The sequence below is a fragment of the Macadamia integrifolia genome, chromosome 1 (assembly GCF_013358625.1).
Source record: "Macadamia integrifolia cultivar HAES 741 chromosome 1, SCU_Mint_v3, whole genome shotgun sequence".
NCBI classification, from domain to species: domain Eukaryota; kingdom Viridiplantae; phylum Streptophyta; class Magnoliopsida; order Proteales; family Proteaceae; genus Macadamia; species Macadamia integrifolia.
Genome location: NC_056557.1, coordinates 30,045,514 through 30,058,505, shown reverse-complemented (window position 1 = coordinate 30,058,505; position 12,992 = coordinate 30,045,514). Strand labels below are relative to the sequence as shown.

Genomic DNA, 12,992 nt, shown 5'->3' with positions numbered 1-12,992 from the left:
TTTGAAGGGGAGGGGGGTGGGGGGCCGGTTGATTGTTCTTGCCTGCGTTTTGGGTATTTCCTTCCTCACAGGATTTTTTTTCTTTTCTTTTGTTTTTTCTCTGCATCGGTAGATTTCAGGGGTTACCAATTTTTCGGGTCGGTCTTTTAAGCTTTCGTTTATAAGACAGTCATAACTTATAACTAGAAAATTTCGAAATTTCGAAATTTTTAATGGCCAAGCTAATTATAGAATGTGTTACTGATTTCAAATACTTCTCTGTTTTTTGCTATTTCCAGCAATGAAGGTATAAGAACGGGTGGAAGATCTTGCTTCAAATTTTTATGGTCATGAGGGCTAATTATAGAATGTGTTACTGATTTCAGGTACTTTTCTGTCTTTTTCCTATTTCCAGAAATTAAGGTGTAAGAACTGGTGGAAGATCTTGCTTGCTAAAGGTTGGGCTTCTGTTCAGCCAGAAAACAAAAGGGAAAAAATCTGTTGTAAACTGAAAAGTATTGGCAGCTGAATGTTAGTTTGCATAGCAAAATAAATAAATAAAAAAGAATGTTAGTTTGGATCCCCCCCACCCTCCGACCCTTCCTTTGCCCTCTGAACAGGGGAAAAAGAAAGGAAAAAGAAGAAAAAAAAAATCTTTTGTTTTATTTTTTTCTTAATTATCAACATTATGATGATTGTTGCCTATCAAGGTTGGGGTTTGAACAGTGAAAGGGGTGGGAAACCATTATGATGATTGGTTGGGGTTTGAACAGTGAAAGGAGTGGGAAACCTGGTGAGGGTGTTCACAATCATGGGTAGAAACTGGTAATCATGACTTGGGGTTTTATGGTAAGGGTCTTTATCAGAGGAAAAAGATGGTTTTTGTTAGGTGGGTTTTCTTCTAGTTTGGTGTTAATACATATTGTTTGTTTCTGAAGGAAATTATTTTGACTGTTATACTGTTTGTATGTCAGTCCATGAGGAAAAGGTATTATGTTAATTGTGTGATTCTCACTGTTTGGTTTAATCTGCAAAAGGGCGCAAGGCATGGGGCTCTCTCTATATATGTACTGTAATAGGGGTCTAAGTAGTCTGGGTTTTTATAGAAGAATGAATTTCTGTGGGCCTGTGATGTTGAAACAGTGATTATGAAAGGGACTTTTGGTTAGGAGCATTTCCATTTGAAAAGGAAATTTTGAATTCATTGCACACCCTTACAGAAATTTGGGTTTTTTCTCCCCCTTCTTTTTCTGGGTCCTGGTTTTCTAGTTGTCTCTTTCACATTTCATTATCCATAAACACTAGTTTTCTACTGATTGAACTATGCACCATTGATATTTTCTTTTCTTTTTTGCTGCCCCACCCCATCATTTATTACATTTTTTTTTGGCTCATAAGATATTTTTCATGATATATCTAATTAAAGGTTTTGCCTTTTTCATTAATAGGCCCTGAATTTTTCCCGAAATCCTACTCCTATTGTGGAGCAAATCACCATTGAATTCCTCACCTTCTCCTCCTCCTCCTCTTTGTTTTGTGGTCTTTGAGGTGGTTGTCTCTGGCTCTTTGTGGGTCAATTTGATTCTTTGGGGAGTGTTTTGGTTGATTCTATTTTCTCACCTCTGTTCTGTAACATCTGGTCCCTGCACCTGCATCCCTTGAAAAAGAATTGTTATCATATGGATCTTGAACTAAACAATTCCTGTCCGTCAATTAACTAGTTGGTATTGACATCTTTTACTGAAATTATTTACATCCAAATTCCAAGATATGGTATAGAAAATAAGGGCTCCTTTTGCATCCATGTAGAACTCCTCCAGAATAAGGTTGAAAGGATAATATAGAAATTTGAAGGAAATTTTTCATTCATCTTCTGTGCATTCATTTATGGAATTGGGGATTGATTTTGTTGTAGATTTCCGATAAGTTGTGTAGATTTCCTTTCCTGTCTCTCCTTTCAAGCTGCCTCCTGTGGATGAAACCCTTCTGGACAGATTTGAACAAGGCTAGATGACGACAGAAGAGACGAGCAGTAGCTCCTTGTGGAGTTGGGAGCAGGAGAAAGCATTTGAGAATGCCCTTGCAATTCATCCTGAGGATTCCAAGGATCTGTGGGAGGAGATTGCAGCTGCTGTACCAGGGAAAACCGTTGCAGAGATCAAACATCATTATGAGCTTTTAGTTGAAGATATTAATGGGATTGAATCTGGGCGTATTTCTCTGACTTCCTATACTTCTTCTTCAGAGGGTTCAACAGACCAGACAGCTGAGGCTGGGACTAGTAAAAAGGGAAGCCACTATAGCCTATTTCATAATGAATCTAATCATGGAGGGAAGACATCAAGGTCCGATCAAGAACGACGCAAGGGAATAGCTTGGACTGAGGAAGAGCACAGGTAACGGCATATTTGTGGTTGTCTTTTGTTTAATTTTCTGGTTTTGTGCTCAATACTGTCATGCTGATGTATTGGCTTTAGTAAAGATTGGTTGCAGTTGCATTATTTTATATATTAGTGGGTCTCTACAGTTTAATTTTATATTATGCTTTGGAGAAATAGTCCTCTACTGTCTATCAGGTTCTTGTCCTGATGCTACTTTGAACACTATGCTTCTTTTGTGTACCATTGAAACCATATCTTTCTTATGTGCTTTTTATTCTGCTCCTATGACTGGGTTAACTGACAGTGGAATTCAAACTGAGGTATTAACCATCAGGGTTGCAAATTAATATTATCTGACAAGGAACTTGGATTGAGATGGGAAGCCATGACATTTTCGTTATAAGGCTTAGTTGCTTTAGTTGCTGACTTGTAGTTCTGTTGTGTGTACTAAAACTCATGATACATCAACTTGAGTAAATTTTGAGCTGCTTGATATAGTGAAATTGAGTGCCACTTGTCCATGAGAAGTTGAGTGGTGCAAAGCCATTTGGTTTCTTCTGTTTTCCCACAAAAAATGTCTACTCTTAGCCTTGACAAAGATGGATCTTGTAAACAGAAAGAGATCTTTCAGTAAGTGAATTACTAAATCACTTTGATGCAGATTCTTCATCAAATTAGGCTTGTTTTAATAGGAATAAGTCTAGGGTTGGGTTGTATATGTGTTGGGCCTTGAGTCCATGTGATTTTGGGTATAATGGGCCACTTTTATGGGTCTAAACTGAGGGTATTAAGGCTGCATACAGGATTAAATAGTTTGCTTCCTTTTTCATTAGTTTCCTTTTTAGTTGTGTTCAATTTAAGTTTTTAGTATTTGTTATTTCTTAGGAGCTAAGTTAATATTTAAGTCAAGTCATTAGTTCCATTCATCAGAAAAGGAAAAAAAAAAAAAGAAAAAAAAAAGTCATTAGTTTCCTTTTTTAGTTTGTTTGTATTTTCAGTTTTTAGAAACTTATGTAATAGGCAATCAATTGTGGGGTTTCCTATTTTGGAACCTTCCAATCACTAGGCTGTATTCCTTCCCCCATTATTACTATTGGTACAAAGCAAGGAGGCTCCCATATCTGAACGATTTGAAGAAAGCAATTGCTATAGCTCCTGCTACCTTCTCCATGGAGATTTGTCTTGTGTTTGATCAAGGCTGATGGAAATGGTGTTTGATCCAGTTGACTCTTTGTGGTGTGAAGCCCAATTGGTCCTCTTCCTCAAGTTATCTTCTTCCTTTCTCCCTTACCCAAGATGCTACTGTTCTGCCCAATGTTCTACAGGTATTAGAATCAATCTCAATGTTCTACAGGTATTAGAATCAATCTTACTCCCAGCTCTGCCCAGAAAATTAGAAAGTTCTGTGACATATTTTCGATACCTGTCCTGCCCAACTCAGCCATCAGAATTGGATGAAATTTTAATCGAAGATAGGCCCTACTAGGGAAGAACTCGACCCAAAAGGGATCCCTTTCTGACCAGTGGTTTGAGAGATTTCAAAAATCTCCCTTTTCATGTCTTTTTGTGACCTGTGCCAGAACAGAACTGAATTCAATAGATCTGGTTCAGTTCCTACTGTTATTTTGAGACTTGGTTGATGAAACTAAGTTGATTTGGACCTAGTTGAAGTCCTATAAAGCCCTGTTATTTATACTACTGCTACGATCAGAGGAGACCAGCTGAGAAGGATCGACAGCTAGGATTTTCTAAACCTATATTCCTTTCAAATCTGAATATTTGTGCTGTTAGAGTGGTTAATGGTTGTTTTTTGATTGAAGCATCCTGCAGCTGTGAACTTGGTTTGACTTGTCAACCTTGATCTACATTACACTTGCTTGGAACACTTCAGAGCCTTACATATTCACTTTCTTAGGGGAGTGAACATAGTAATAAAATAAATTTTGACCTAGATTATTTAAATGGGTCAATTCTTGCACATTGGATGGATCTGCTGATCGAGATCAGTACTGCTGGAGAATGATCCTGGGTTCTATACAGACTTTAAATCCTTGTACATGAGTGGAAGTGCATTGATCAATTTCTGGAAAAGTGGAACCTCTATTTTTTAGGAAGTGCACAGCCTATTTAGTGACCTTTAGCCAAGTCCTTATTTAATTCTCATAGCTTTATATAATTTTAAACATGAATTAGGAGGAGTGTCATTATTTATCTTCATTTTCTTTGAACGTTATTAGATTTGTGCCCCCAGCCATGTATGAGAACACTTACAAGAATCATGGCTTGGTTACTGAGGAACATCTGTTAGCAGCGATGTTGGAACTAATAGACTCTAGAGCTTTTAGCATAAACTAATGAACTTTTCTGATTTGATAGTACCTTTCTAAGATTTCAATATCACTTCATGCTATGGTTACATTGACTGTGTATGTGTGATTTCCAAGTGTGACTATGTCGCTGGATATATACTCAACATGGCAGACAGTACAGTAAGCAAAGCTCTGTACTAACTACCTGGGGATTGGTGCATAAACCCTTTTCTTACTCCAATCTACTCTAGCATATCTTCCATTAGATAATAAACTCTCAAGTCATTCTTGCTACGTAAATCCTTTTCTTACTCCCAATTTCTTTGGCTTCCTTTGCCCTTGTGGAGCCTTCAACTTGTACTGCATCACTATCAATAACAACTTAAAAAAGCACCATAGAACACTAGAACACTTTACAATGCAGCTGTTATGGGACAAAAGAAGAAAAACAAACCTATGGTGATCCATTTTCAATTTCACAACCCTATGATATATGGATTAGGCCCTTGCGTGTCTATGTGTAAACAATTATAGAAACTTCCTGGTGTGATTACCCACACATACGCATAGAAATGCATGCAGACCATAGTTATTAAGGCGGTTAGGCGACCGAGGTGTTTGAGGGTCTTTCGGAGCGCTTTGGCGATAGGGCGGGCATAAGGCATCGCCTTATTGAATAAAGCGTTCTAGTGTTGTTTTTTAGTGTAACCATTTTATTTGGCACAAATAGCATATTGAAAATTATATAATTCTACTTATAAGTCTATCTTTTTTTTATTTTTTTCTTCTTTTTTTTCCTTTCCATTTTTCGTCTCCTACTCTGCCTTCTTCTATGCCAGTGGTGGTAATAGTGGCTAGGTTGGCTTCAACTAGTGGTGGCTAGTGGCTGCTACTGCCACTGCTGCTGCTGCTGCTGCTGCTGCTGCTGCTGCTGCTGCTGCTGTTGCAAGTCTATGATTCAAAGAAAATTGTGCATTTGTTGATATAGGTTGCAATTTTGTGATTACATGACGATGTAGTTCTCCTATCAAAAGCAAGCACTTTGACATCTGTTGTTAGTGTATATTGATTGAGATTTCTGTTGTGATAATGGTATGAATCTTGCATTGGTATGAATCTTTAATCTTAGAGAAGGGAAGAAGAATGAGAAGAAATAGAAAATAAATAAATTGCAGGCAAAAGGAGGGCTTCAGGGAGGAGATGGGAGAGAGAGAGGGCTTCAGGGAGGAGTGCCAAGTTGCCGTCAAATGGAGCCAGTGAGCCACCCAAGCATCGGAAGAAGTATTAGAAGGGGGGAAAAAACCAGAAGAGCGAGAAGAAGAGGAGGGGGCTGGAACAATAAGAAAAAAAAGAAAAAAAAAATAGAGAAGAGACCGAAAGGAAAAGAAAAATAGAAGCCAGAAACGGAAAAGAAGAATAAAAGAATAGTAGGAAGAAACATACCTGAGGAACCTATCTAATCATGGCAGCAGCATCTGAATCAGTGTCGGCATCAGCTCAATCGTGCTCTTCTTCAAGCTCTTCAAACAGAGAAGGAAGAAGAAGAAGATGATGAGCAGCTGAAAAAAAAAAAAACTGAAAAAACAGAGAAGAAGAAGAAGAAGTCTTTTACACTATTTTACTTACCTTGCCGGAGTTGGAGTAGCTGGAGGAGGAATCACTAGAGCCATGGTAGCCAGAAAAATGTTGTCAAAGCCGGAATCAATGGAGATGATCGCCGCTGCCAAGGGTTTCATTTTCAACCCTAAGCCAAGGCGTGTGAGACTAAGGGTTCCTTTTGGTTATATTTCCTTTTATGTGATTCGGTGTGACGCAGTGTACAAGACTTTTGTACAGAAGCCACTAAAAAACATAGAAATGGAATATAAAATAATAAATAATGCATTACCTATAAGGCGGCTCATGCCTTAACCCCCATGAAACGCATTAGCGCTGGACGCCTTAGTAGCGCCTTAATAACAGAGATGCAGACCTCCCAAAGAAAACTGTGTTCCTTAACAATCCACAAAATTACCCCCTAAAAAATGTAAATTACCAAATTTGTTCCGCTAGTGGATTATATCACCGGGGTGGGGGGAGAAGAGGGGGGTGTGACCAGTTGGCTAATATCCCTCATCTTTTTTTGGCATTTTGCAACCCCTGGTGATGTGTAGGGTAGGAAAAGATAGGCATAATAGAAAACAAACCCAAATTCAAAAATTCTTCTTTCAAGGGATGTGATCTGCATGAACTCTCCCCCGGCTTGAAAAAACTCGACCTCTAGTTTTGGTAAATTGACGAATTGATTGCATGTGTTGCACGTCCAGGCTTAGTCTATAAAAGTATTCTTTCCGTTCACAGTAATTAGGGATATAGTCTGGGGGACTTGGCGTCCTATCCTCGAAAAACTTTGGTGACATCATGAATTCAATGTGCTCCCCTTTTGGATCAATCTCATCTATGAAGCGTGCATTCATAGGAGTCTTTGGAACTGCTGTGTCAACCTCCACCTCAATCTCTGTCGTGAATTCCTTACACAATCCACTGTCTTAACCTTGTTTTCTTCAACCTCTTCATTGTTGGCTTTTACAATAGGAACATCAAGCATTCTGTCTTGTCATCACCAGTTGTTGGAATCTCTTCAACTTTAACCTTGACTTCAGGTTCCTCTGCTTTGATTAGTGCTCTCCTCTCTTCCTGTGGTGATATAAAGTTGAGATCAGTATGTAAGGTAGAGAGGTAAATTCTGATATGCCCAAACGTTGCTGAATTCGAGAACGCCTTTTACCTAGTTGCCTCAGCTTCCCAAGAAGTTGATTAAGAACATTTGGGTGTAGGCCATTTCAGAGGGACTAGGCCAAGGGGTTAAGCTTAACTTATTCAAGAAGGGGCTATAGACACACTTTTGACGCAGGTTTCACATGGCGGTTTGGGGGGCTAGTGAAACTCCCTAAAAAGTTTATCTGTAGTACCTTTTTAACTGCCAGTTCTAGCTCTTCCTACCAGGGGGGGGGGGCTTGGCTTACAAGTTCAACCCTTTTTTCTTGGTCGTAGGGTGGATGTTACTGGTTGCCTTGTTTTACTTGAAATGCCCTTGATGAAGGAACTCACGGATTCTCCTTTAAAAGAAGGAAACTGGGTATGGACCTATGGTGGACAGCAAATGATGGCACTGTTTATCGTGGATTCCATCACCACAAATAGAAAAATCGATATGTCTTGCTTTCCCGCCTGCCTCTTGTGCTTTGCGGTATTGTTCTAGGGTAGGACAAGATAGGAATAATTGAACACAAACCCGAATCTGAAAATTCTTCTTACAAGAGATGTGATCTGCATCTTCTGGCCCCTGTGCAATCTGCAAATTAGGGATCTTGAGGAAGGGGTATTGGATGAAAGAAAGGGCATAAGGTTTTGCAAATGGAAAAATCATACCAAAAAGGAAATAAAGCTTAGCTCTTAATTTGTGTGGTTCACAGAACCAGATGTCCAGTAGTTATACTTGTTCCATTGTTCACTCTGGACTGGTTTTCAGAATTATGAGCTTTTGTAACTGTTTTCCATCTAATTGGGAATTTTCACATGTGGCTTTTCTTTCTATGATGCTTCTGCCCTTCAAATTATTTTCAGATTATATTCAAATAGGGTCAATACCTAAACTAAACAGACCAGCATAACTCAATTCTCAGCCGGTTGGGCCCTGTATTTTAGATTAGGAGCAAGAATGGTGTCCAAGTTTCTTAAGATTGCTTCCTAAACGTGTATTACTTTACCCATTTTCTACCTGTGTATTCGTTCGCCAAATCTTGTTCAGTTCCATCCAATCTCGGTTTTGTCCGAATCTTCATGGAAGAAGAAGAAGCGGTTCACCAGCCGCTACATCTATGGATCCCACCAAATCATTAAACCTGGCGGCTGCTCTCTCTTTGATCAGTGATTCACCGGCCACTAGATCGATGAAAAATCTCTCCAAAATTTTCTCTTTGATCAGTGATTTACCACCCACTACATCCAGGGTTTTCTTTTGTTCTTATTTGTAAGAACTATACACAGAAAATACAGTTTGCTATATACATTGGTTTAATTTTTACATTATATAAACCAATATCATAGTCTGTTTAATAACATTGTATAACTGTAAAAATTCTGCGTGTTTAAATTTAGGGTGGTCCAGTCCTATTGCTTTGTTAGACTGGAGAACTTTCAAATTCGGTATCAAGAGCAAACTGATCTTATAATTTTACAAATTTTACGTATTTAAATTTAGAGGGTGGTCCAATCCTTTTGATTTTTAATAATTGTTTCAAATTTGGTATCACGAGCAAGCTGCCAAATGAAAACTTAAATGTTCAGTGCACGCCCTAGTACCAGAATTTCCAAGGACAATCTTACACAATCTAGTGGACAGCATGTTTTGATAATGCCAAACTTTGAAACGTAACCCTTTGTATTTTGATTTCTTTTCCTTTTTCTTCTTGATGTGCATATGTGTCTTGGGGATTCGTGGGGTGGTCTGTTTGTATGTCCATTTCAGTTTGCTTCTGTTTCTGCATCTTTTCACTCAGGTGTTGACTTTTCAGCTTATTCATTCTCTTTTATGTTGGAATCTTTAAAACTGTTCTGATTATCAGAAGGTACAGACATGAGCTGATCATATAATCTTCTGTTCAGTGGTGCCCCTCCCTCCCCGCCATCCCCTGGCGGGGATTATCAGAAAGTGCAACGTGCAAAAGATGTGACTATGTCTGTTCTAGTGATCTGCATTTTTTTTTCTTGCATATTCCTTTGATTATTTTAGTGGGTTTCTCCTACTTCGTGGCATTACTGCACTTCACATTTGCTTTGACAGTATTATTCTAAGTATCAGGTTGCTTTTCAAGATTTACATTCTTTAGTGTTTTCTCAAGTTGGACCTATCTAATCTAATCGATGTGAAGCTGCAGCTGGAATGTTTCTAAAACCCAATTTAGAATATGTTTCTGTGCTTCTTCGTTTTAGTCTTTTTTATTGACCTTGTGTTTGTATCAGAATCAAGAGCTAAAAAAAAAACTTGCTAGTGATCATGTAATTAATTTCCTTATTGTTTGGGGTTTTCTATGAAATATTATTCCATTTGACATAAAAAATCTAACACCCTGTTGTCCTCTAGTTGTAAGTGGAAACTTGAACGGGGTGGTGAGTTGATGCTGTTGCATTGGAGTGGTTGGATCAGTGCTATCCTTTAAGGAGGCCTAGGCACAAGCTTGGGAGGCCCATAAAGTGCTGCTGGCAGTCCAGTTGGCTGAAAACAAGCTTTGGGTAGTTATGGTATAGCTTGGGCCTTTCATTTTCTTGGGTTTCATTGTAATGGTCCTAACCTATTTGCCCATAGAGTGGAGATAAAGATAGTAACAGGATTAGTAGTTAAGTGTGTTGAGTTAATTTAGGATACTTAATAGCTTTTAAGAGTTTTTGAGTCTATTTACTTTAAGTCAGTATAAGAGAATGAGAGTAGTCAATTTAGGAAGTTTAGCTCTTTTTATATTTAATACACCTTCCATCAATTGGAGTCAACAGTTTTGGAGTTGTTGAGCTGCATATGGATTGGTATCCCATACCTGATTCCATCTCTTCTGTTCTTTTCTCGTCTCTTCTTCTTCTCCATTGATTACAAGGTTAATTTCGAAAAATCTGCTTTATTCTTCTTCTGTTTGCTGTTCTGAATTTCTGTTTCAAGTTCTAATCATAGTTCTGGTTTAAAATTTGATCTTTCCGATCAAAAATAAAAATCCTACTGCTGTCATACATCCTCAAAATCTCAATTTGTATTTTTGTACTGATTTTCTAGATCTAGTTTAAGCTTGCTGTTCTGCTGCTATTGCTGAATCTGAATATGGTTTCTGATCTGTTCTTAGACCTGCATTATCTATCTATTTCAAAATTCCTACTCTTGCTAAAATTCTTCAATTCTGATTTCTGACCCCTGGTTTTTATCTATGTTTTCTGGTCTCTAGGTAATCTTTATTCTGACCTGAAATCCCATTGATCTGCCATCGAATTCTGCAGCTTCCTAACTTTTCTACTCTCAGTAGGATTACTATACATATATGAATCTGTCCGTGAGATTTAGATAATCTTTTGCAAACCTGTTATACTTAGATCAATCTACTAGAATTTATGCATATCAAATTTGTTTTGATTGAGTTCATTTTTCTCTTAATCTTATCCTTATTCCTATACTTGTGATCTTATCGCAAGCTAATCTTCCACTATAATTCTCCAAAAATAGCATTGTCTTATGAGTATGTCATAGAAATACTCCTGACTATCTTTGAGAATTGAACATTAGTGACTGCATCTGATTTAAATAGTTTTGTTGATATATCTGTGTTTGCTGGTAAATGTTCCTCATCATGTATAACATATGCACTTGCTTGAAATTGCCTACCTCCTGGCTACTCCTTCCAATTTGGTAACTTCTATAAATGTTTTCAGTATTGAAACCATTGCCCCCCCCCCTTTTTCTCTCTTTGGTGTTTGTCGATATGGTTATAGAACAGTACATAACTTGCTGTTTTCTTGTTTGGATCAAGGTTCATGCTTCAGAATTATTGCAGTTAATTAATTTTTTTACAATCTTAAATCCTGTGTTTTTTTATGGATCAGGTTATTTCTTCTTGGATTGGATAAATATGGAAAAGGCGATTGGCGGAGCATATCTCGAAACTTTGTGGTGTCTAGAACACCTACACAGGTGGCCAGTCATGCACAAAAATATTTTATTCGCCTAAACTCAATGAACAGAGACAGGAGAAGATCAAGCATCCATGACATTACAAATGTGGGGAGTGGAGACATATCAGCACCCCAAGGTCCGATCACTGGTCAAACAAATGGGTCTAGTGCAGCGGATTCAGGTGAATCTTCCCTAACACCACCTCAAGCCCCAGCTAGTGCTCCTGGAGTTGGTGTATATGGTACTACCATAGGCCAACCGATTGGTGGACACATCATTTCAGCAGTTGGCACTCCTTTAAGTCTTCCTGGCCCTCCACATATGGCATATGGTGTGCGACCTCCAGTACCTGGGCCTATTGTTCCTGGTGCACCAATGAACATGGCTCCAATGACATACCCAATGCCACATACATCAGCTCATAGGTGATTACTTTTGCAGTTACCCAGTGTATAAAAGAAAGAGAAATGGCAACTCGTGATGGGTCCTCTGCTTAGGGCAGAACAGCGTAGCCTAAGTTGCAAGCAAATGCTATTTGGTGCCATTGTGAGTATATTCTTAGTCTAGACTTAGGCTTATTGTGCTGGAAATTTTCCATAGGAAAGGAATTACATGTACATGTATAGAAAAATTTGGAAGTAAGTGGATGGTTATTTCTCTTGTTCATTACCATTAGTATTAGTGTTAGGTGCCAAGACAAAGCAAGGTGTAAAGAACCCAATTCATATCTGACTTATTCCAGTGGTAAACAATGCGTACTATGTTATGCGTTGCAATGCTGATCTTCTCTTGTGGACTATTTGGTATTTGTAAGATTTTGTTTAGAAAATATGCATATCGACATATATTTCTTAGGGTTAGCTATGTGCTGAATCAGGATTTGCTTCCAGTTTTGGCCTGGTCTAAGTCTCTTTTTGGTGTTTGTTGTAATACCCTACCCAACCCGACCCGACCTGACCCTGTTCTGTGGCATGTTGTTAACCAGTTTGGATTTGATTTGAGTGTTTTAGCTATACAGTACTTCACCATGTGAAAATATGCATGAATTTTCTTTGTTTATAAACTTTACATACAAGGTGGGACTATTTTTTCAGGCAGTGTTGTAATACTTTGGGTCTAGGTTATATTTGGTTACAATTATGGGAAGATGCATGGGAAGGAAATGGCGAGGAAAGGGAAAAAGGAGGGAAGGGTTTTTCTTTCAATGTTGTCAATTAGGGGTGTCAATGGGCCGAGTTGGTCTTTTAACTCAACCCATGCCCAGCCCAATCCTAGGTCAGGCTGGGATATCTCAGCCCAGGCCCAACTGTCTGGTTTGGCCCAGCTCAACCCAATCCAGTCTAACCCAATACTATTAGTTACTTGGTTGCTTGATCTTGATGGATGGCAGAGGCCAAAAACCAACGTTTTCATATGTGTGTAGATTGTGGAAATCGGAAGACCTTTTTTCTATAAGTACCCATTAATAATTATTAGCATATTTATATGATTATATACTCAATAAACATGGTTGGGTTGGGTTGGGTTGGGTTGGTTCTGGTTGGGTTTGGTTAAGACCTCAACCCAGGCCCAATCCAACCCTGCCTCAGAGCTGAAAATCTCAACCCTAACCCACCCTATGGGCTGAAATCT

At 38.5% G+C, this 12,992-nt stretch overlaps 1 protein-coding gene across 5 annotated transcripts in view; it reads left to right on the top strand.

The window, feature by feature from the left end:
* LOC122083689 (transcription factor SRM1-like) overlaps positions 1-12,136 on the top strand; it is a 13,011-nt gene extending 875 nt beyond the window's left edge. For 2 of the 5 annotated variants that reach the window (XM_042651567.1, XM_042651596.1), the window contains exons 2-4: positions 279-365; positions 1,974-2,375; positions 11,291-12,136. In XM_042651567.1, the coding sequence (XP_042507501.1) occupies positions 1,990-2,375; positions 11,291-11,789 (885 nt within the window). In that variant the 5' untranslated portion in view covers positions 279-365; positions 1,974-1,989 and the 3' untranslated portion in view covers positions 11,790-12,136. Of the gene's footprint in view, positions 1-278; positions 366-890; positions 2,376-11,290 lie in introns of those variants that run through there. The other 3 variants (XM_042651575.1, XM_042651589.1, XM_042651581.1) reach the window with 2 other exon arrangements.
* Positions 12,137-12,992: the final 856 nt, after the last annotated feature.